General features: G+C 47.6%; 3 protein-coding genes across 9 annotated transcripts in view; 2 read left to right on the top strand and 1 right to left on the bottom strand.

Annotated features, from left to right (window-relative positions):
* LOC126578867 (protein phosphatase 1 regulatory subunit 12B-like) overlaps positions 1 to 6,807 on the top strand; it is a 74,704-nt gene extending 67,897 nt beyond the window's left edge. For 6 of the 7 annotated variants that reach the window (XM_050241829.1, XM_050241828.1, XM_050241827.1 and 3 more), the window contains exons 9-10: positions 1,915 to 2,770; positions 5,127 to 6,807. In XM_050241829.1, the coding sequence (XP_050097786.1) occupies positions 1,915 to 2,770; positions 5,127 to 5,620 (1,350 nt within the window). In that variant the 3' untranslated portion in view covers positions 5,621 to 6,807. The remainder of the gene's footprint in view (positions 1 to 1,914; positions 2,771 to 5,126) is intronic. The other variant, XM_050241832.1, reaches the window with a different exon arrangement.
* A 665-nt stretch (positions 6,808 to 7,472) lies between these two features.
* Positions 7,473 to 19,029, bottom strand: LOC126578871 (uncharacterized). Its single transcript, XM_050241836.1, has 2 exons — positions 18,801 to 19,029; positions 7,473 to 9,777 (listed from the first exon to the last, which is right to left on the bottom strand). Exons 1-2 carry the CDS (start codon positions 18,975 to 18,977, stop codon positions 7,879 to 7,881), a joined length of 2,076 nt encoding a protein of 691 aa, XP_050097793.1. The 5' UTR covers positions 18,978 to 19,029; the 3' UTR covers positions 7,473 to 7,878.
* A 382-nt stretch (positions 19,030 to 19,411) lies between these two features.
* On the top strand, positions 19,412 to 20,869 carry LOC126578879 (zinc finger protein 239-like). The gene has a single exon (XM_050241865.1). It carries the CDS (start codon positions 19,638 to 19,640, stop codon positions 20,712 to 20,714), a length of 1,077 nt encoding a protein of 358 aa, XP_050097822.1. The 5' UTR covers positions 19,412 to 19,637; the 3' UTR covers positions 20,715 to 20,869.
* Positions 20,870 to 22,924: the final 2,055 nt, after the last annotated feature.

The following is a 22,924-nucleotide window of genomic DNA, read 5'->3' as shown; positions in this document are numbered from 1 at the left end:
ATACTGTGGCATAACTCACAAACAAAATATAGCGACTTGTGTCAGTCTGAGTTTAAAATTCAACGAGACTCTTTTGGAGGCTTTAATCTCCCCCAGTGCGTCATATGTGTCTGCCCTTGGCACAACGAGGAATTGGCACCCTCCTGGAGAGCGTAGAGAGTGCAGCGAAGCGTGTGATAAGCGAATGCGGTAGTGACGCTTCCACGGTTTGACCTTGGCCTTGGAATGCGACAGGATATCCGACGGTTTGAGGCGTGAGATCGCTGAGAGGTTAAATCATGGCGCAATGTCGCCGATCTGTTGACATCGAAAGGTTAAGATTCGTTTAAGGAAATTTTGATCCAAGGATCTTTAGGTTCCTGGGGCCTGAATTTCTTCCTCACATATTTTTACGAGTCTTAGGTCTTAAACTTGAGCTTTCTAAAGCGACAACGAGCCGGAAAAACGCCAACTGAAGTTATAAAACAGCAAAATATGAGCGAATAAATAGTAGATAAATAAGGCCAAATGAATCTGGCCCCAAACCCTCCCCATGGTGGGCAGGTGGTGCAGAAAGTTTTTTTTTGTTTATGGACACACAAACACCTCCAGAGGTCACCGCGGACACGGACCCAATATCTTGCTCGAATCCTGGGGCCATTTTACGGCCTGTTTGTTGGCTGGTTCGCACATCAAACAACGTGCCATAACTTTTTCCGCTTCGAACGGAACGTCGCGAACGTTCAATCTGTATGCCGCGTGGTGTGTGGCAGACTTTTCTCCTCCAGCACCGATCGATGAATGTTGATTTTTTTTAACAACTTTTATCCAAGCGATTTTCTTCACACTCACTCTCACTCCCCCTGGAGGAGTCTGAGATTGTATTGTGTAGCATTTAAAGTTAGCGAAGGCAGTCTGCGTGCTCGCTAAATAACGCTCGTGTTGCGTTGTTCTACGTTGTACAACGTAGCGCTTGGTTCTCTGTCACGTCCATTAGCCATTCGGTGGAGAGAAGCAGCAGCAACACTTAATCTCCCAGGGATTTGTGCAAGCTTCTGACAAGACACCGAAAGTTAATCCGAACACAAGTTTCACCAACACTCACGCTACTGGTGCTGCACATGGTGTCGACAATATGCATCGTTTTGATGCGTGCACTCTTTAATAATTAGAGAATGGCTTCCCATATTTCCCCTCATATTATATACACAGTTTAAGCGTTACAATCGTGTGTAAAGAAAGTAGTATAGTGTGTACAGTGAGCGTCTCCAAAGATTAAGTCCAAAATGAAGCGAGTGTTCTATCTGGAGCGCGACAAGAAGCGCGACTCGACGCTCGACGACTCCATCATCGGTCTACGGTATCGGGTAGGTATTGTCGCATTTGAGGGTTGAGTTTGGAAGAGAAGTTTATCAAAAGGCATTAATTACGAACGGAACTGGCGAAGATGCTGCGGTGTCCTCACCGTAACCACCACCGTAAGAAAGGGAACTGGACTCGTTTGGAAGTGTTTCCGCCATTTATTATGCCATTAAGAAGTTCCAGTGACAGTCCACTAGGGGGGGACAATAGGGAAAAACGCGTTGGAGCGCACTGCATTCCCCTGGTATTGTGGCTCGCGACTAGGATTCCCATCGTTTCAGGGGACGCAGGAATGGTACCGAGGTGGTAGTTTCTCATTCTGATAAATAGATGTGGCTTAACAAAGACCATCGATCGCTATCGCTATCGGAATGGTCATTACTGGGCGAATTATGTTGGCCATATCAAACGAAATGAACGGGAACTTCAGTTCTCAGCCAGTAGAAGTTTGGGTTGTCCATTGTTAGGAGGGGAATTGGCACTTTTGTTCATTCTATATAGGCTATCAATGGATGATTCCTTTTCCAATCAATTCACTCATCATTTCCTCTCTCTCTCTCTGTCTCTTTGTAGGGCTACACAACACCGGATGGTGTGGCGAGTGGGGCCGCCCCAGCCAACAACGCGACCGGTGTCGCCGCAACGGCAAACGGTGACAATAACAATCCGTCGTCCGGCTCGGTATCATCTTCCAAGCATGCGACCTCCATGTCCTCCTCATCATCCGCCTCCATCAATACTACCAGCACGAGCACGAGCACCTCGAGCAGCAGCAACAATGCTACCACCACCACCACCACCATCATCAGCAATGGCATCAACAGTAACAACAACAATAACAATAACGCTGCATCATCCACACCTCCACCACCACACCATCACCACCATCATCACATCAGCAATGGCGGCACCGCCCATCTCAACAACATCAACAACAACAGCAACAGCAGCACCAATGGAGTCAGCAACAGTGTGCGCCACATGAACAACCTTAACAACAACAACAACAACAGCATGATGAACGGTCATCATCGGTCCGGGAAGGGAGGAAACGGATCGCCGAGCGGTGGCGGTTCACCGACGCTCAACCAGTACGATCGCCGATCGCCCGAAGGCAAGGACAACGATGAGACGTACCTGATCGAGGGTGGCAAGAGCCGCGGTTCCAGTCCGCTCCTCGCGACCGGTGCCGGTCTAGTCAGTGGCGGTGGTGGCCACCATCATCTGCATCATCAGCACTCTAGCATTCCAGCGACGAACGGTGGCGGCGGTGGTGGCCAGTCGAGTAGCCTATCGGCGGCATCGGCCACGGCTGCCAGTACGGGTCAGGGGGCAGCCGGTAGCACTGCTACGGCCGCCGCCGCCGAGGTGTACTCCACCTCGAACAGTGAGAACGGCAAGATCAACGTCCAGGTGACGGTGCTAGTCGGTAAGTGCATGCCTTCATCTCTCTCTCTCTCTCTCGCTGTACCATCTGTGCGCACATCTTCTTCCTGCTTTCGTTTGCTTTCTCATGCATCGAGTGGATCCTTTTTCCTACCTTCTGTCAGCACCACTACATTGCACTCCGTATGATCCTCGATCGATCCTCGTTCTATTGAACTCTCCGCCGGCGTCATTTCATATTCATCGCTTGATGGACGACTGCAGTGGTTGCATTTGGCACCTCCCTTTTTGTGTGGCGCCTCCATCAGATGCGTATCGATACGATACTGTTGCAAGAAAAACGAATACCAGAAGGACTGTTTAACCTTTTCTCTTTCGGTGGGCTTTTTCCCCTTTCACAAGAAACCGTAATCACCGTCACCGGTGGTGTGGTTCCCTCTAATGATGTGGACGTTAAAATTAATTGCAAATTTTATTTGACCCGTTTTTACTCTCTCTCTCGTGGTGCTGTTGTTGGTGCGGAAGTGGAAGTACAAACCAACAAAAAAGTAGGAGCGGACGTAAATTATCTTTAGCCGCAATTTAAGCGCTAGTTTTTTTAGCACATCAAGGGTCAATTTAGGGAAAAATAAATAGCTTGAGATGGCTATCCTTCGCAGAAAAAGGGACGCACGGATCATTACGTCATTTCATGTTGTCGAGGACATCGGGCATCGCATCTTCACGCGTAATACGTGGCCAAACGCAATTCCTTTGCGTCACACTCGAGATACGCTTGTGGTGACTCTTTCAATTATTTGTGCTTTGAACGTTTCAAAACGATGCTAAAAATCAAGGGAGTTTTTGTACGAAACAGAGCAACCATAGAAGCCATCATGGCATCATCGAGCAAGCTGTGACTAGTGATGGGCAAAACAGGCCTCAGCCCGGAATCGATTCCGAACGATTCCGGTAGGTTGTGGCGGGAGGGAAGGGTTGAGGGGGAGGTTCAATCTCAAGAACAATGTTTAACTGTGAAATTCATTCATTGTGATCTTGGTTCTACATGGTCTGTCGCAAAGTAAACAGGACTTTTTCAATAAGAAAATGTCTGGTGGTGTTATCTTAATGTGAGTAATCCTTTTGTTTGAAAGGTACATCTTTTAGGGACAGGACATCTTTTAGGTCAGCGTAACGTTCCATACGATTGCCAAAACAGAAAAGCCGCTAACTCCTCTTTAATGTAAAAAAATAGCAAAGCAAATTTGCGAAATGGCGCCAAAGCAGATAAGAACAATCACAGTGCTGCGCCGAACTTTCCCACCCCAAAGTCTCAATTGAACTCAATTCCCGGAATCGACTCGGGGATCGGTACCTGTGAAGCGGCCGTACCTGTGGGTAGGCTGACCTTGATCATGTGCGAACTGAAAAATGGCGTCTTGCCACTCTACTTTAATCGCCAAGATCAAGGTCAAGATCAATGTTCAACTGTTTGTGGAATTGACCTTGGCTCTACTAAAACAACGGGAGTCAGGCAGCAGCAGGTAGGCCACGAAAACGTAAACAAAGTCGTAGGCTAAAACAAAACAATCAACAACTACGGCGAATGGCGTACCAAAGCAGAAGAACAGATCACAATACTGCTGCGCCGAACTTTCCGCCCTGAAATTCCCGGAATCGATCTGGGTCGGAAACGATTCCGATTTTTTGCAAGCGTGGAATCGGAGTGGAATCGTCGGTGCGATTCCGAGCGCCCATCACTAGCTGTGACTAGTTAGACTCGCTTAATCGAAGACAAACGAACGCCAGTTAGTCATTTCGATAAGTTTTCAAACCGTTTTTTTTTACGAATTTTAAGTGACTTGTGAACCATTGTTGCTTCTTAAAGTTGTTATGTGTCGTTCTAGTGATAGAGCGAAGGTTTTCACGAGTTGGTTCCAAGATTCTACCACTTTTCTCTCTTTCTTTTTGAGACAAACCTCCACTTTTGTAAGTACGAAACCCTCGCTTATCATCAGCAACATATCATCAGCATATTAAGGCCTGCGGAGGACGGTTGGTTTGACGATGTTGGTTGCTGCATGCATCGAATCATTGTACCTCACTCGAAATGTCTAACAAACGAATCCTGCGAGGAAGAAAACTATTATTATTCGCCTGATCCCTAACGATCGCCCTTTTCTTTCTATATTTTCTTCTTTCTCTCTCTCTTTCTCTCTCTTTCTCTCTTTCTCTTTTCTTTTTTCTTCTCTTCTCTCTATCTCACTTCACGATATACTTTGCTTTCAACTGATAACACCTTTTCCTTTCAACAACAAAACCACTATTCTGAACGTGCACTCCCTGAACGCTTGAAACACTCAATACACGTACCGCACCCTACCACACCGCACTCCATCTTGGCCATTAAACATCATCAGATCCGTCTGTCGCAGGTACGCTGGCCGATCTGAAGAAGCACCGCTCGCAGAACCGTTCGAGCGTGAGCCCGGAGAACGGGTCCCTGCTCAGTGGCACCGCACCGAGCCTAACCGGTAGCCTCAGCAATGGTGGAGCCGGCAATGGCTCGATGACACCACCGACGAACGGCACCATGATGGGAGGAGGCACATCAGGAACACCGGTGGAGCTGTCGCTCGTATCGAACGATCTCCATCACCATCATCACCAGCTCCAGCACCATTCGCCCCATCTTGCCCATCATCGCGCGGGACAGCAACAGCAGCAACATTACGATGGCAGTGTAATCGGAACCGGAACCGGGAACGGTTCACTGCACGGTGGATCGTCCCTGGTGACAACCGGTGAAAGCGAACCCGGCACACCCGGCGGTACGCTGTCCAAGTTCAGTGGCAACACCAGTGACGTCGTGAGTGACAGCACCCGGTCCCGGCGATGCTGTGTGCTGATGTAGGAAGTGGACCGCGTGTACCAGCTCCAGTCGTTAATCCGCGCCACCATCGTATCAACCAAATCCAAACGTCGCCAGAACAGAAGAAGAGGAAGTCTCCGATTTTCTCTTCAATTCGGTGGTTCAAAAGCAAAAGGGACTGGAAATTGAGAGACGCTTCAGAAGGAGGACAACAGCTGTAGCCCCCCTGCAAGAAAGGAGTTCTACTTAATCCACTAAGCAATAGGAGAGGGTTAGAGGGGGCTGAAGGCGAATAAACGGCAGACAGGACATGATAGAAAGGAAAGCAAGCGAGCGAAGGAAAGGGAGTAGTAGTTAGGGAAGCAATCGGAGCGAAGGCATCGGAGTGTAGCTAGTGAGGAAATTGACCGGGAAACAATTGTGATCGGAACAGCCAGCCAGCGAGCGAGCCCCCTTTCTGTACATAGGGTTTTTGTGTGCTTTCCTTCCACTCACCTGGCACTTGGCAGAGGATCGGAGAGGAGCGGAGTGATCGTTTTGCGCACACGCGCACGTGTACTTAAGTGGCCGTAATGACTTAACCAGAAGCAGAAGGAGAAGGATAATCGTAAGGCGCAAACTCTCGCCTGACTCGCGAGAAGCAATTATGCGCCAACATCATCAACATCACCACCACCATCCCTTTCCGCTCCCAATCGCTCCCTGTCACTCCATCCATCCATCCCCTTCTATCCCTCCTTGTTCATTCGTTTAGTGTTTTGTTTTTAGGTACGCATAGATTCGTTTTTGTTTCCTGTCCTCGCGCACGCACACGCCCACTCATTTCATTTGGCTCTTCTTTATCATTTTGTGTTTGATAGTTGTGTATATTTAAAGAAACGCGCAGTCCTCCGGTTGGTCGGACATTCATTCATTCATCCTGTTATCGTTAGTAGCGGGCGGCGAGCAGAGCAAAGTTAAATAGCTGTAATCAGTAAGGTGGAACTAGGAGGAGACCACATTCGCAACAGACACACGACGTACACCACACATCACTGCATAGCGTAAACCATGCGTATGGTATGGTTTGAAGCAAGCAATGAGAATGAACCTATATTAGAGGCCCAGCTGGAGGATCCTCCATGCTGCAGGTACTAAGTGACGTTGAGGGATCGCTTAAAAGATAGTAGAACAGAGACAGAGAACCGGAGAGAGAGAGAGGAAAAGAAAGATGGGGAATATATTCTATGTTGAAAGATAACATTACGGCCAAAGCTCACCTGTATTTCCTATGCTTCATCCGAAAAACGGCACGGGGCGTCGAGGGTATCGAGTTCCTTCTCATGTCACAAACTAAACAGACTACAATTACCATTTTGGTAATGCTTTCAAATCGTTTATTTCCGATTTACTCAACGGTTACAACCGGCATTTCTTCACTTGCCTCCTCCGGTAACGAGTCGATAAAGTTTATCCCATCACTCATTTTTCTTCCGGCACCATTTTTTAAGGGACAGAACAACGGAACAATTTACAAAAGAAAGAACGTACTACTATTTTAAACAAAACTACTTGAACGAACCGCCGATTTTTCCCAAAAAACCGCGATTTAAAACGATTCAAACGTTAAACCTTTCGTTTACAACTAGCAAGTGCTTGGACTGTGCTGTTCCCGAAGGGGACTGACTTGGTTAAGGCCTCCACAAACCAGATGCGACTCTCTTTTAATAAGGCGGTAAATAAAAGTTTAAATTTTATTTTAAATCCTTGGATTTTCTCTTCAATGCTCGGAAGAGAGCTATGGTTTACTTGTAGGGAATGAATGCATTCATTTAATTAACGTAATTTATTATGACTTTATAAAAAAGGTATTAACTCATCACTTTATTAAATTAATTCCGTTCCTCGGATCGCTTACAACGTGTGTGGGAGAGAGAGAGAGAGAGAGAGAAAGGACGCTGCTATCTCAATCCAGAACTAAAAGCTAAAACACTTTCAGGAATGCTTTGCGGGAAATACCCGCGGTTGGTTTGTATGGCAGACGACGCGTTGATGCGCCACCATCCCCCCTTTTGGTGCCCACCATCCTCATGGCGTGGCATGGTTCCACCGGAAGCGCCGAACGGTCGAGGAAGAACGATTCCTTATCCTAGTAATTCATAACCTAGAGAGCGCTACATCAATGAACGCGTGTTATGCTTTCATAATCGTTTTTTTTCTTTTCAAAATACTAAGTTCATTTAATACTAGGGGGTAAGATCCTTCGGCATATATCTGAGTATCTGAGGGTATAGTAATGTCTAATCCGGTTCATAATACTACTACCAGGCGCGTTTCTTGGCCACTAATCTTGGTACCACCGTCGATGCAGCACCACCACCACCACCGGTTCCACCGTTCAACAACTCCACAGTCGATGCCGCAGCGGTTCCAGTGGATTGTGTACGGCACGTTTGCTTCTCCACGTGGATCATGTAGTTTTGTCGGTAACGGAAACCTTTCCGGCACCAGCCGCAACGGAATGGGGCCGGTGCATTATTTCCGTGCGTCTTCAGGTGCAATCTTAGTAGTTCTTCCTGGGGGAAGGTTTCCTGACAAAAGTGACATCTGTAGGGGATGGGGCCTGCATGCATCAGGGGCGTCGTCGACGTTGCTGACCGCTTGCTGCTAGGAGGAACAGCGCTCTGGTGCATCCCTGGAGTCCCAGAGGACGCTGAAAGTTGCTCAGTCTCATCGCCACCCGTCGTTGTGTGTCTTCGTTTGGAGGAGAGCGGTCCCGGGCGTGATCTCGGCAGCAGCGGGGCTGGTGGTGGCGAAGAAGAGGACGAAGAAGAGACTGGAAGGGTCGCACGCTGTCTGTCCGGTTTTTTCATCTTCCACGGATCCACATCCGGTGGAATGATCACTTCCGTCTCATCATCATCGGCACCGAGCTCGACGATCGCAAGGGAGGAAGGTTCCAGGGAGGACTCTTTCAGACTACCTTCATCCTCATCGAACCCATCGTCGGCCTGCTCATCGTCCTGGTAACCGTTGGTAGTCCCATTGGCGGTTGCGTAGATACCATTCTGTTCTTCTGTCTCACCTCCACCAGTAGCAGTAGATCCCTGCGACGCATTGACAACCACATCATCATCGTCATCATCATCATCGGACAGCTGGATGATGGCACAGGGTTCGATGTCGCTTTTTCTACCGAATGTTCGTACGGGAGGGATCATCATCTGTGATTCGTGTTGCTGCTGTTGCCGTTGGTGATCCAACGCCGCAGCCTCCTTTGCTCGCAGGTCCTTCTGTAAATGTGCCTTCCGATGTACGGCTAGGTGGGCTGGCATCTTGAAGCTCCGGGGACAAATTGTACACTGATACACTGGCTGCTGCTGCTGCTGCTGTAGGGATTGACTATTCATGTCGCTTGCATTGTCACCTGCAAACGCGTTCGGTTCTGCGGCTTCATTGCTCTGCACATGCAGCTCGTGTTGTTGTTGGTGCTGTTCCTGTTGTTGCCGCAGCTGTTGCTTGTCGAGGGTCGGCGGTCTTAGAGCGTAAAACTCTTCGGCTGGGCTTTCACCCACGATGATCTCATCCGCGTGGTTCGCTCGGATGTGTCGCCGGAGATTGTTGCGTCGCTTGAACCTGCTGCGGCAGATTTTACACTCGTATGGACGCGGAGCACCCGCTAGGATGTGCATCTGGCTGTTGACGCGTGCCCGAAACTCTAGCGACCAATCGAGACCCGGCGATGCCATCACCGTTTCCTTCGCCGGTGGAGGGACCGTCTGGTCCACGATCGCCGTTTCTTCCATCGGTGGTGTTTCGATCGCTGGATGGCCACCGTTGGACAGTGTATTGTGGGTACCGTTACCGTTAGTCGTTTCTTCATCGCCCAGCAACTCTACAATCACCCTCTGATCACCTCTGGCATCCGGCACGGTCCACTCAAACACGCTCTTCCGCCTGTGGGCCAAACTACTGGAACCACGGGGGTTCGGCTGCTCTGTGCTTGGAGTTGAATGCGATTCCGCGCGTCCATCGTGCACCATCGATGGTTCCTGTTCCTCCGGCGTTTTATTGGCCGCTTCATTGTCGATCCACTGGCGCATGTTGAACCGCAGATACTCATCCGAACCGAGGCACTGCTCGCGAAAAGCGTACCAGTCCTCCAGCCGTACGTGGCACAACTCGCAGATCCATCGGGGACCTTTCATCGAAGGATCGATCTAAAATGAGAAAGAAAAAAGTAGATTAGCTTGTGACACATGCCAGGCGCGGGAGATTGGTGGCTCTAAAAAACTAATGCTCATTGGTAAACGCCCTTTTTTGGCCACACAGTTCATCGAGCGATACGTACGAGCTGCTCGCATTCGTTCTTCAGAAACAGGGACTCTAGATAGTGTCCCAATTGTTTATGTTGCGTATATCATCTCGAACATAGCATCACAGAAATAGGGAGGCGGAAACCTTCGACCGGCACCATTTAACACTGCAGTACGTTCTTAAGTCCCCTTGCCTTGATCGCTTTGACTTAGTAACCACAACTATTTAGCTGAAATACTTATCGCAATTAAAAGTCGCCATTATTGCGATATTATTAAATCACCATATAGGTGACATGTTATGTAAAAATTGTTTTACAATATTGTGCGGTGCTTGGTCAATTTAGCATTAACTTCATATGAAAATTACATATTGATAAATCAGGTTGTTTTACTGTCTGCAAAATGGATTCTTTCAGTCCTTATTAACTACTTTTATGAGCAATGTTACTCTAGCAGTGTAATTTTAATAAAACAGCTTCTTAAAATATTGGAAATACTTAAATGGGGTCCTTTGCCATTGAATTCCGACTCCGAGCAGTTCAATTCTCTCATGATCAACAATATTTCAAGATACTGACACAGCATGTCGAGATTACTAACATTGTAGGCCAAGTCTAGAGGCCTCCGCTCTACATTTGAATAATTAGAATTCATATAGAGCACATTCCCACGTCTCTGCCCAAGGTACAAGCCGAATACGCTTAGTATTATTCGTTTTCAAACAGAATAGACACGGGATTCTGGTTGAATATCGAAATATTACTATGTTTATGCTCTTTTCTATTTCTACGTCTATCTATCAATCTAATAAAACGGAGATTCCAGACTTAGTCGTTGAGCTACATAGCATTCGACAACAGACCAAGTTCATCTACACTGTTTTAGAACTGGTAAACGAGCTCGATAAATAGACCATAACTCCTCATGAAGTAAAAGTATCCAAAAGCTCTTCCCTGGGGCAAGAACAACCCTCTAACGAGGTAGAGCTACCACTCGATATCGATCCTATTTTGTCTCTCCGACAGGCCCACAGCGCAATAGCGGCTTTCAAACTCTCAATCACCCATCTCTACGTGATAGAGACCTGAAACCCAACGTTCAGATTTCACTCTGTTCGACCCATGTACCGTCGTATGTGTGCACCATCATCATCATCATCATCATCATCATCAGCAGCAGCAGCAGGAGAAGCTTCGGCTAAACCGGACCCTATCTATAAGCCTGGCGGAGATAACTCTCGCTGTAGATCCCACACAACCGCAGAGTCCCGAGCGTTGTTTCCATTGTAGCGAGAAGAAGTCTCGAGTCTCGGGCCTGGCGTTCACCGGAAACCTCCCAGAGGAAGGCAAAGCTTCGGCGCATGCTCCGAAAAATATCTCATAATCGCTACCGACCAACCGACCCCACGCAGAAGGCAACTACTGCAGGAAGGTCAAACGCGGTCTCGATGATATTTGGTGGCGGGTCTTGCCGTATTCGTCGCGAAACTCTGTTAGGGACTCAGAGAGGTTGGTTTGCGAGGTTTAATTGTCGACCGTGATGCTATAGTATCCTATTGTAGAAGTTTAAGATAGATTCAAGCTAGAAAATTTATAAAATTTGTATTTTGGAATCAGAAAAATTGACAAATCAACAAAGAGTTATAAGTCGTCCACAACTTTATATTAATATCGTCTGTGGGAATATGAGAAATGTTATATGAGAAATGTTTGGCAACATACAATAGATTTATTGTAAAAGAGAACAAGAATTATCCAAAAGATTAAATCGCAAAATCGAAACAAAAATCCGAAAATCTTTCCCTCGTCCCCGAGAAGGAATAGATTCCCCAAAAGAACATGCTACACCACTTCAGCCTGCCTATCTGCCGGAGATGGAGTCGGGATATATTTTTTTTTCCTTTCCAGAAATCCATTTAGCCCCGGGAACACAAGAGCAATGCGAGGTGTGCTGGATATTCCGGCCGACATTATTTCTCGACATTCTCGCGCGCGCTCATGCCAAGAAGGGGGGGAGGACGGGTCAGACGAGAGCCAAAGGGCGAGCAATGGGTTCAGAATGCGAACGAGAAGCATTGGTTTGGGTGTTGCTGATGTTCGCTGGTCGCAATGCACGACGCGACGCGAACGTTGATCGTTCGTAGCAACGCTGGCTGGCTCTGGCTTATGCTGGTCCGACGTTTCCTTGAAACTCCCTACAGCGGATGGCAGATACTGCAGATACGCCGCCGCCTTGCTGCAACAATCCACCAACAACATGTCCAGTTTTTCGTTCTCTCGCTCTCTGTCTCTCTCGCTATCTCTTCCTGACGCACACGCGCTTTCTTAAGAGCAGCATGAAAACGGTGAACTAGTGAGAAGGTCCCCGATGCCAAACTGGACCGAGCGCGAACGCCAGCTGTGCCAGGTGGAGGAGGAGGAGGAGGAGAGCATATCGAGAGCACATCTCATCTCCCACCGAAGGTCCAAAAAGGGCCGGTGAGATTCCTTCTCGTCACGAGCAAGATGCCGATGACCATGATGATGATGCTGCTGCTGCTGCTGATGATGACGATGGATACACTTGATCCTAATCATCGCGGCATGGTCGAGCAACGGCGCTGGGACAAGTGCCAATAGCGAGATCGCAAATAACAAACCCGGGCTGGCTAGCTGGCGGGCCTAGAGGACATAACTTGATAGCCGCGGAAGCTGACGGATGTGGCACCCTTTTCAAACCCGTTGGTGGTCGTCGCGGGCTGTCGATTGTGATTCGGACGAGTATTCGATGCAGAGCTATCAAGGGGTTCAAGATACGCTCTGAAACGGAACACAATCCGCAGGACAACGAGCAAGCAAGCGGCGTCGTTTCGGTTCGCTATACGTGCTTGCGGCAAAAAGTGTGCGAATAATTGACATGAAACTTTATCGCCGATAAGAGGACGCAAACTGTCGGGGTTACCGAGGGGACGACGGATGCTGTCTCAGCGGATTTTCGACAGGTTACACTCTCGGGCGTCCTGAGCAGCAGTAAACTTCTAGGCACATCAAAGAATATAGCTTATCCTTCCGGCTGTACTCTAACAGCGATAAAAGGTTCTATAAAGTTGTATATAACGGAAATATAATGCAACTAGTATCGGAAACCTTTGTTTACTTGATTCCAAAAGAATATTTTATTATAAGTTATTGACTTTAGTAAAATTATATTATAAAAAATAGTAAGATAATGTTTACTTTTAAATGATCCAGCAAACTTTATATAGCAAAATCAAAGTATATAAACTGATTGATTTAATCGCAATTAAGTAAAAACAAGTATATAAACATTTAAACTGTTTGTAAACTGCTACAAACATTACTTGATATGTTATATATAACACAATCCATAGTAAATAAGACAACGTGTAATAATATAATGCATTTTATATACAGTGTATTAATTATGCAATGTCTCACTAAAATCAACGAAATTAATTATGCAACTTTTTAACAAAAAGTCCAAACAAATTTGCATAAGTGTAGTAATTCAAAAAGTTTCATATGGAAATGCTGCTATTCTTGCAAATATTAATTAACTTAAACATTCTTATTGAAATCTTCCATTCAACCGCAAGTAATTTGAACTTCTGTACAGTTAACAAATAAAGTGAATAACAAAAATAATTGAAAAAGCAAGTTAAATATAACATTACTTAATAATCCAAATAGTTGCAGGATAATGTTTATACAAAGTTCACTAACTCTATTATTTCATATTAAGCAACATTAAAAATGTTATATAACTTTACTAAAATGACTGTTGAATGTTTTCAAAGTTTAAGTTGTATATCCGATTACGCATCATTACTAGTAAATCTGTAAAATATAGGACAACAACGATCAGCGATTTCTCCAGGAATACACCTACATAAGCTCTTGTTTAAAAAAAACAACGAGGCGGTTACCAAGCAGTAGCACTTTACTGCGCAGGATCCAACCCTCAGGCAAAGCAATCGATATAACCTCGATCGCAGATTTAACGTCTACCCCGGACCAGTTCCAGAGACACAGCTACCTACAGCAACTCAAGCGCAAGTTCTGCCGGTAACATAGCAGCGGCCGCGTAGACGAGACGAGTGGAAAGCTCCGTCTCTCGCCTGTGGACCTCGGCGGATGCGGAGCATAAACCTACGCAAACTGGTCGGATGAAAAGAAGACCACAAAGACCCAACTGTTTCTCATCTTGCACATCGCGTCCAAAAGGAACAGTGGGAGCGCGAGAGAACGACTGAGAGCGAGATTTTTGGGGTACGGTTTATCGATTATTTTCGTACATCTGCACCCTAGTGTCTAGTGCTGCTGCTGCTGCATAGTATTTTCGCCAGCAGCAACAAGGGATGATGACGAGACCACTACCACCCCCTCGGGGGGCTACTGATGCCGGCTGTCGGATGCCGTTTCAAGGAATTTATGGCATCGACTCAACCCTCGCTCTCTGGTGTGCTACTAGACGACCGCAAGCAAGCGCGCGTCACGATCCCAGAGCAGCACGTTTCCATAGTGCCAGAACCCTTGGAACCGTGACGGGTGGGTGGGTGGGTGGGTTTCTGTGTATTATATACGGAGGATCGAGTTCACAACTGCAGCCGAGTTGTACATAGTGGATTGTCAAGAGGAAAATACATATTTTACGCCTCGACATCGGTCTACAAGAAAAAGTACGTGCGCTGTCCGAGGTCATGACACTACTGTACGATCCTAGCGGCATGATAAGGACGCTTGAGCCCCGAGGGGCCCCCGGAGTTGTCTCCGGCTGTACAGTGAACATAGACGCGCACACGGCGCAGATAATTTCCTGAAGCAGTCGCTGCGCTCTGCCAGACAAATACCAGACCCGGACCAGAAACCAGACCGAACCAGAGAGTATTAATATTGCTTGCTCTTCCCTACCTACTTCAACAGCGCTTGCTGCGTTATGCTCGACGTGGCAAGACCAGGCGCAACGTTGCCATCATTTTGTCCTTGCGCTTTGGCTCACACAGCATGCTTCGATGTTGTGCGCGCACGACAGAAAGAGAAAGAGAGCGAGCGTTACACGAAAGCAAGAAAGAGAAACGAGTTCGTGTCCGTTCGCTGCTGCGGCTGGTATATACCCAGGCACCTGAACAACGCCTATTCTGCTCTCGGTCCATAGTAGGCTGTTGCCGCTCTAGAGCTCTCGCCTGCGCTGTCAAGGCATGGGATAGACTTTTGCTGCTCGATGGCATGGGGACCGACAATGCGGGATGATGGTCTCAACGAACGGTCTTCTGAAGTGCTCTCCTCTGCACCTACAGCAGCAACCCCTGTGTACTCTCTTCTGCCCTACTCTTTCTGCTACAGCGCAACAGCAAGCAGTGGCTACTTCGACTAACATGGCTTCCTTTTCCACGCCATAGTTTGCGGTTCGAAACATCACAAACACGCCGTTCGCCATCTGTACCGACAACACCTGCCATCGCCAACCAATGGGCCTACCAGCTGCCCGATACTTTTCCCGTTTCCCATCTACGAGAAGCATCCAGATACGGCATCCACCTCTAGCGTACCGGATCCTGTCATTCATTCGCCGCGAACATCGCTCACGCTACGCAACGGATTTGCCCCAACCAGTCGATTTGGGTCGGGATGCCATTTAGCTGTTGCTGGTTAAAGCATCGAACTTGAGAGAGAACGAACGTCGTAGCAGCAGCTGCGGCTCGAGCTAGCGTCGACCGACATCGTGAAGATCCCTCCAGACGGTACAAGATCCACTCAGCGCCCGTTCGGCGGACGAACGAACGGTAGGAAATGAAGAAATGCAAGAGGAGAACTCTTCATCTCCGTGCTTGCAATGCACGATATCGCATGCTGGCTGTGATACGATGGCGAGGAGAGAGCAAACCACGAACGGAACGAACGGAACGAACGGGAAGAACAATCTCCTTGCACTCGTTGTTGAACGCGAACGCTCGCATCCCATGCTCCGTACGATGTCGGGGCGATTTGCCAAGAAGCAACAGAACCGGTCGCCTTTTGCCATCCGAGAGCGACATAAAGGCAGTGTGCCGTGTCAGCCAGCACGGTCGCATAGGTAACCGATGACGACCACGACGAGCACGATGATGATGACGGACCCGATGATCACAGTAGGCGAGTGAACGAAAAGCGAACAAAAAAAAAACGACCAAGAATCACGAAAAGAAACTGCCTCTTTTCGGGAAATGGTTCTTCCTTCGGTACCGTGCTTCGGGCCAGAGAATCCTTATTCCTTGCTGCTGGTGCTGCTGCATGCTTTCGCGCGCTCTCTCCCTCTCTTTCACTCCTCAACACTTGCTCTCCCTTATACGCTTACCGGCTCAGCTGCTACACTGCTCGGCGCGTAGGGTCATCCGTTTTGGAATGGTCTTGCCTCGAAACGTACGATTCAGTAGTTCAAGGGTGTCACACAAGGATAGCGCAGAGCGGATATATGCTTGCAGGACATGGTTTAGGCGAGCCCAGAACCCATCCCGCCGATGGCCTTGCTTTCTCTGTCAACTGCTAGATAGGCATTGCGTTGGCCACATTAAGGCGTGCGGATAAAGCGAGAGAGACAGAGAGAGGGAGAGCATGTAGCTGGACTGCGTGTACATTTCAAGCAAAATACGTACGAAAGCTGTCTGATATTCCCGGGATCGGACATTTGATGATGGGTCGGTGAACAGGGTGGAAACCTTCCCCAGGCACAGTGCGGCAACAAAAACTCCCAGTCAACGCTCCGGGGATTTGCTGCCACACGTAGTATTTCTAGCTGTGTCATCTCACTGGTTCCGAAGGGTGTGAACACTTGCTAGAGCGTTTGAAAACGGTAGGCAAAATATTGGATATTGGCCACGATATTGAAGGAGCTCTTCACTAGGATACTATCTTAAATTTAGCTCTTTAATACATTTAGAAAGTTGTTTATAACACGCCATTCAAGTAAAATATGATATTAAAAAGTTAAATTATATTCATTAAACATATTAAAACAATGTTCTAAAGTTTGAAAACTAGTTCTAAAGAATACTTGTTTATGGCCCATAATTAGCATAAATCTCGCATTGCCTTAAACATTCAGTAACAGAAGCAGAGAGTTTTTTAACTTGATTGCTCCGTTAATTTACTATGTACATCGAGCTCCATCGACGACAAAAACAAAACAGAATGCAACCAAGAAGCAATTCAACTGACTAGTCAGCACTTTCCAAAAACGCGCCCGCTCGATGTAAGGTCCGTCAGATGTTGCGCAAGCTATGGAACGTAACCGGAGCGGCGCATCGAACGTTCGAGTTTTATCGCTCCCGGGCCAGTTCGTATGCACTCAGCACTTTGGGACAACAACTGGCGAGCTAAACCTCAGTCGCGAGCTAAAATAAGTAACCCAGACATGGCAAGAAGCAGTCTGGTAGAATAGGTCATAGCAACAATGACCATGTGGTGTTTATGATATTTGATCGGTCGTCCGGTAGATGTTAACTGGTATATAAAAGCAAAGAAAAGAGGCGACAACAAAGTTAAGTATAAATAAGGAAAATCGTGAAAATAAAGCAACAGATGCTAGTTGTCGTTCCGACGATGGAGTTGTTACGTGCCGATGTCGAGATAGGTGGAAGATCTCATACTGGACTGCTTCGTGAGCTACTCCTCAGCTCATAGCTGAGGTCTTTAGCCACTTCCTCGGTAAGTCTATACAGTATCAGTTCATACTTCTCAAATATAAGAACAACTAATAGAGAAGCGTCTTTCGAATCAAGTCCTTAGTATACCCAAGGAGGAGAGCAGAAACAGCAGGTATAAGAAACCAATTGGCGACGTCATTTACCCTTTCCCCGAAAATCGGGTTCCAGAGAGTCTTGGAAAGGCTTTTGTTATAAAGTAGGGAGTCTACTGCGTAATGTTACAGAGGACAGAGTGTATCCTTGAAACTCTCAATTCGTTCCCAAACCTTGCAGTGTAAAAACTTGCGTCGCGTTCGGTTAAAAGCCAAGGCCACACGCTTAGTAGATGAAAGATCCGTCATACTGGGTCCGAAGAGTGCCGGGGCTACCTTTATGAACAGTAACAGCGCTTTGTTACACCTTAACTCTGTTGCTTTTCTGGCTGCGCTTGGATGTTTGAGCTAAACGAAGGCGGATTGTAACAGACTGAGTAGATATGATGCTGTAGATAGCCAGTAAAGAAAGTTTTAATAAATCCACAACCTGATCATCGCAGTTATATTGTAGACTAGAACTTATTTGACTTTTTTACGAAAATTTAAACAAAAATTGCCTACTGATAGTAAGTGTTTTTGTTAATATAAATGCTATCCACTAATAGATAAACTAATTGTATGCTATACTATAATAAATAATAAAAACATTACGTGATTTTCATGAGTTTTAAAATTGATTTCTTCCGCTATTAGCACAAAAGTCCGGTCTCCCAGTATAGCGATACAGTTCTGCAACCACTTATTACGGCTTTCATAGCACACTATATGCTGGCCTTTACCCGCAAAAACCCTGCACCCTGCAGGCCTCCTCAAAGTACACAGCGAAACAGGGCACACTCCTGTACGGCCAACCATCAATCCCAGCTCTGGGTATTCCGAGTATAGCTTTGGCTACCCACCCTGTGCCATGGCCTACTTTGCCGCGGGCCCTAACTTACACAAAGCCTACCTAGACCACAGGCAGGTATCTACTTCGGCAACGGTATAGGAAAGTACCAATCCTCACTCGTAGCACTCTACCTTGCCACCACACGCGGCACAATTCTTCGCTCTTTCGCTTTACCACTCTTCGTACTTGATCACAGAGCAGAACACACTTTTGCTAGGCCGAGGGTTGATATCTTGAAGGACATTTCACTACACGCCCAACAAGATCGTCCTAGGGTTGTAGGATTTTCTGGATATTTCAATGAAGGAACAGTACTCACCATCAAAGAGGTGCATTGCTGTATCCGATTAGTGATGGCCGATGGGTTGCTTATTTTCCCGCCGCGTATCGGAAAGATCGGCAGCAGGTCACCGACCTCGGTGGCATCGGCTAGGCAAAGTCTGCAAACTCGTTCCAGATTTTTCTGCTCCAACAACTGCGCCACGATAGCTGCCATCCTTCCGGGGTATCCTTCGGCGCCTTCAGCGATTCGCAGGACCTCGGAGGATACCGCAATCCGCGGGCACGAGAGAAATTCGAACACCGTCCACAAAGCACGTCCACAACGCTCGAACGCTCGGTTGTGTGTGTGTGCGGGAGGCGACTGACAGCCATTTGTTGTGTTTACGTTTCCCTTGACAGTTCATCCCCAGGAAACCACCACTCGTACAACCTTGAATTAAAATCAAAAACCTCCGTACAAACGGTCGAAATACTAAAGGAAATCATGGAAAATTAGTTCACGACAGAGTAACTGAAATGCCGCACAGAAAACCATATGAATTCGCTGCGAAATAACTCTGTTTTCCGATTGATTTCCCATCTGTGTCATCCATGTGATCAAAGACAGACGCCTGCCATTGCTGTGCTCGCGTGTCGAAACGTAAACAAACAAATCCGTTCGTCTACCCACCGCCCAGGTGGGCCTCCCGCGCCCAAAAATACTATCCGCCCACGGACGAAGTCACGTTCTGCACGAGAGTTGTGTGAAATTGGTAGCGCACGCGCGTACCCGGTAATATGTTGATGCCATTGACCGACCGGTGGCCAAAAACATGGATGGACCACACGACCCGACCCAGTTTAGCTTCGACCACCGATCCGTCGTCTGTTGCTGATGTCTCCAGCTGACGAGTGGCCGGTACTGGATGCGGAAGATGAGGAGGCTGATGTTTGCCTGTTGTCGGCGTTGATCGGCGTGCACGATAGTGTTATCGCAAAGGAGGTCACCTTTGAGAGTGAGTATTTGCCGCCTCTGGAGGAACCCCCGTACGCGGACTTTGCGCTGATCGATCCGCTTCTGCCAAGCGGAACCGGAACGCCCACACGGCCTCCGTTACGTAATGTACCCCAAAAGGACCTCTGCCAGCCACACTGTAAAGAGTGCGGATGCCGATTTCAGTGCAAATCCCACCAGGATCGCCACCAATTGCTATACCATGGCAACGGTTCAAACTGTACCAGCGGACGTCCGTTGAAATCACGTTGCCGGTTGTGCCGAGAGCAGTTGCCCACTGTCCTGCACCTGGCCGACCATCTTCGTGCCCAACATCCACTGGAGGCTGTTTGTGATGTTTGCCTCGCGACATTCCACAATCCGACGGGTCTCGCGTGCCACCGTCGGTACCATTTCGGGACCGCCGATGGTGGTCGGTATGTTTGCGATGTTTGCCAGAAGCCTTGTGTCAGCTCGAGCCATCTACATCTTCACCGGAAAACACATCTCGACGAAAAACCGTACCCCTGTGGACACTGCCAACGGCACTTTTCATCCTCGGGGAACCGGCAGAAGCACGTGGCACGGGTTCACACTCACGAACGGAGGTACCGCTGTACGGTCTGCTCCGAAGCGTTCATCTATCCCCGTCAGCTGAAGCTACACTTGCAACGGGAACACCCGGGCAGCAACTCATCTTGCAGCAAACAGCAACGATCCTTCGAATGTTCCGAGTGTGGCAAGTGCTTCAAGCAGACAACACACCTTCGAAACCATCTCCTAACGCACACCGGCATCCGGGCACATGGGTGTGAGTTTTGTGCGAAACGATTCGCGCTGGCTGGTGATCTGCGGATACATCGACGGATCCACACGCAGGAGAAACCGTTCCGCTGTGACCGGTGCCCGGCAGCGTTCATAATGGGAAAACAGTTGAACAAGCACCGGCTAGTGGTGCACAACGTGTGCAAGGCTTAAGGCCCAGGAATGAGAATCTTTCATTTCGTCTGTGACAATAATCGAAAAGCAGATCTCTGCTTAAACCTAGGACAGCACAAACAGGCATTTAGCGACAAGAGTAGAATTAAGATGTGCTTTTGGCAATAAAACACCGAACCGGTTTGTTTGGAACACTTAAAGTTCGTTCGCTACTGAGGATCGGTCACTTTGATGACATTCGCTCGTCGCCCGAGATCCATCCGATTAGATACGGATCGCCAACCTTGCTCACATTGTGGTACGCTACTTTGTACCGACAAAAACATCCCATCGTCATCGGCACGGGACGAATGCCATGAAGGTTGCGGAGGGCAACCATCTGTCGGATGCACTATACGCGTGCAGTGCAGAAAGGGCTCGTTTGCACACAGTGGATTGGCTATTTTTAAACGAAATGTTTGCGAATTTGCACAAGCGTACCTGTTGGCAAAGCAAAGAAGACGGAAGAGGTACAAATGCAGGCCATCGGGCCCTTTGGCACCCCCTTTCGGACCTTTGAGCCATTGAACTCTACGTGCCGGGGATTAGTGTGCTCAACAGGTGACTTTATGTTCAAAGCCGTTGTAAAAACGTTGTTTCTGTTTGCTCAGTAGTTAACAGTAGACAGTGCTATGACGCAAGAGGGCAAGGTACGATGTTAGAGCAAGAGTACTGCGGATCTGTAGCGGATTAGTCATTAATCCGTCTGTTAAACGGTTGCTTTATTTTGATTAGTCATAGCATTTCATGTTGGATAACATGAATGGAAGTACTTTTTATTGATGATGCAGTAAAAATGGTTTCAATTTTGTAAAAAAAACACTTTTCTGTTGAGACATTCTTAGTGGCAGCGGTGCTCTCCAAACCATAGTTGTCTTTAAACCCACCGAAAACGATGTCTACTAGGATGATGCATCACATTCCTGACAGTTTTACCGGTGGTCAAGGTTGCTGAGATCAAATAAAGGCCATCCGATTTCGGGTCCGTATCCGCTAATGCGTCGGTCACGTTTCAACTAGCAACATCCACACGAGGTCAATTTTTCGTTTTCTAAATGCACATTCAACAGCCAAAGTAAAATCCATGCAGACTTGTGTGGTATTTCAAATGTTTTGCACACCAGGCACCATCTACACCGATAACGTTTCACGATGACATGCTTTGCCATCGAAAGAAAGATGTTATCCAGCCCGCACTGCACTGGACTTGCATCAACGTTTGTACCACTCAAAGACCACACAATCAATTACATGTGTTGATTGATCTGCGTGCGATTCCATCGCCCTTATCGGTCACAAACCAACAGACTAACGAACGAACAATTAGTAATGTCTGCCCGTGAAGGGGATTCGTTTCTTATCGTTTTTTTTGATACTTTTATTCCAGTATCATTTGCAGGTGCGTCTGTCACGCGGCGATGTGACTGTGCACCGCGTTTCGCGCGTGCGGGGTGAATCATTTCTACGAATTGAATGTGTTAATCAGCACGTGATCATACCTGGACCGTGCTAAGCTATACTAAACTGATCAATTAACACCGCTGCCGTCGCCACGACGTGCCCTGTTACCCCTATTCAAGGTCTACAAAGTGCTTTCGAATCCCCAAAACCAACCAGTGCCTGTTCAATCTGTGACATTGTACCGATCGCCGTCATAATGTCTTACGAATGGGTCAGTCGTTGCACAACTGGATTAAGGTGCTACGATCACTGACTGCAGTGAGTGTGCGTTGATGCGTAATGATCGATCAATTTGAGATCGGGCTGTGGCAAGCGAGGCGTGATTTCCATCAGCGCAGCCTCCGTGATCTATCTCGCCGTTAATTGCGATTCCCGGTACGTGGACTTTTACAGCCGTTCGACTTCCGGACGCGTTTTGGGAATCGACGCTTTAGCGGCCCAGCCAGTGTCTTCAAATTAAGAGCTCCCGCAAGAAGCGCTTAGCCATACCGGATCAATTCGTTGCCTGTTCCTAAGCACGTGAGACCAGTGCCGTTAGCATGATCACCAACAGCATGAAGAGTGGCCAGTGCGATCGTTAGGATACAAAATGTCAAAAGATTTTAACCAAAAGAAGGAGCGGCTAACGACGAAAAACATTCGATAATTTAACCGAAATGTGCCCCGATTGTGATGCCTTCAATTATTCATAATTCATCGCAATCAACCACCTTCACCGATCTCCTGGTTGACTATTTCCCAAAAAAATA

The sequence above is a fragment of the Anopheles aquasalis genome, chromosome 3 (genome assembly GCF_943734665.1).
Source record: "Anopheles aquasalis chromosome 3, idAnoAquaMG_Q_19, whole genome shotgun sequence".
NCBI lineage: Eukaryota > Metazoa > Arthropoda > Insecta > Diptera > Culicidae > Anopheles > Anopheles aquasalis.
This window is presented reverse-complemented; position numbering and strand designations above follow the sequence as displayed.

Coding starts and splice junctions, on each gene's coding strand:
- LOC126578871 (XM_050241836.1), bottom strand. CDS start 18,977: ATGGCAGCTATCGTGGCGCAGTTGTTGGAGCAGAAAAATCTGGAACGA. Junction 9,778..18,800: donor AGCAATGCACCTCTTTGATG/GTGAGTACTGTT, acceptor TTCTCATTTTAG/ATCGATCCTTCGATGAAAGG.
- LOC126578879 (XM_050241865.1), top strand. CDS start 19,638: ATGTCTCCAGCTGACGAGTGGCCGGTACTGGATGCGGAAGATGAGGAG.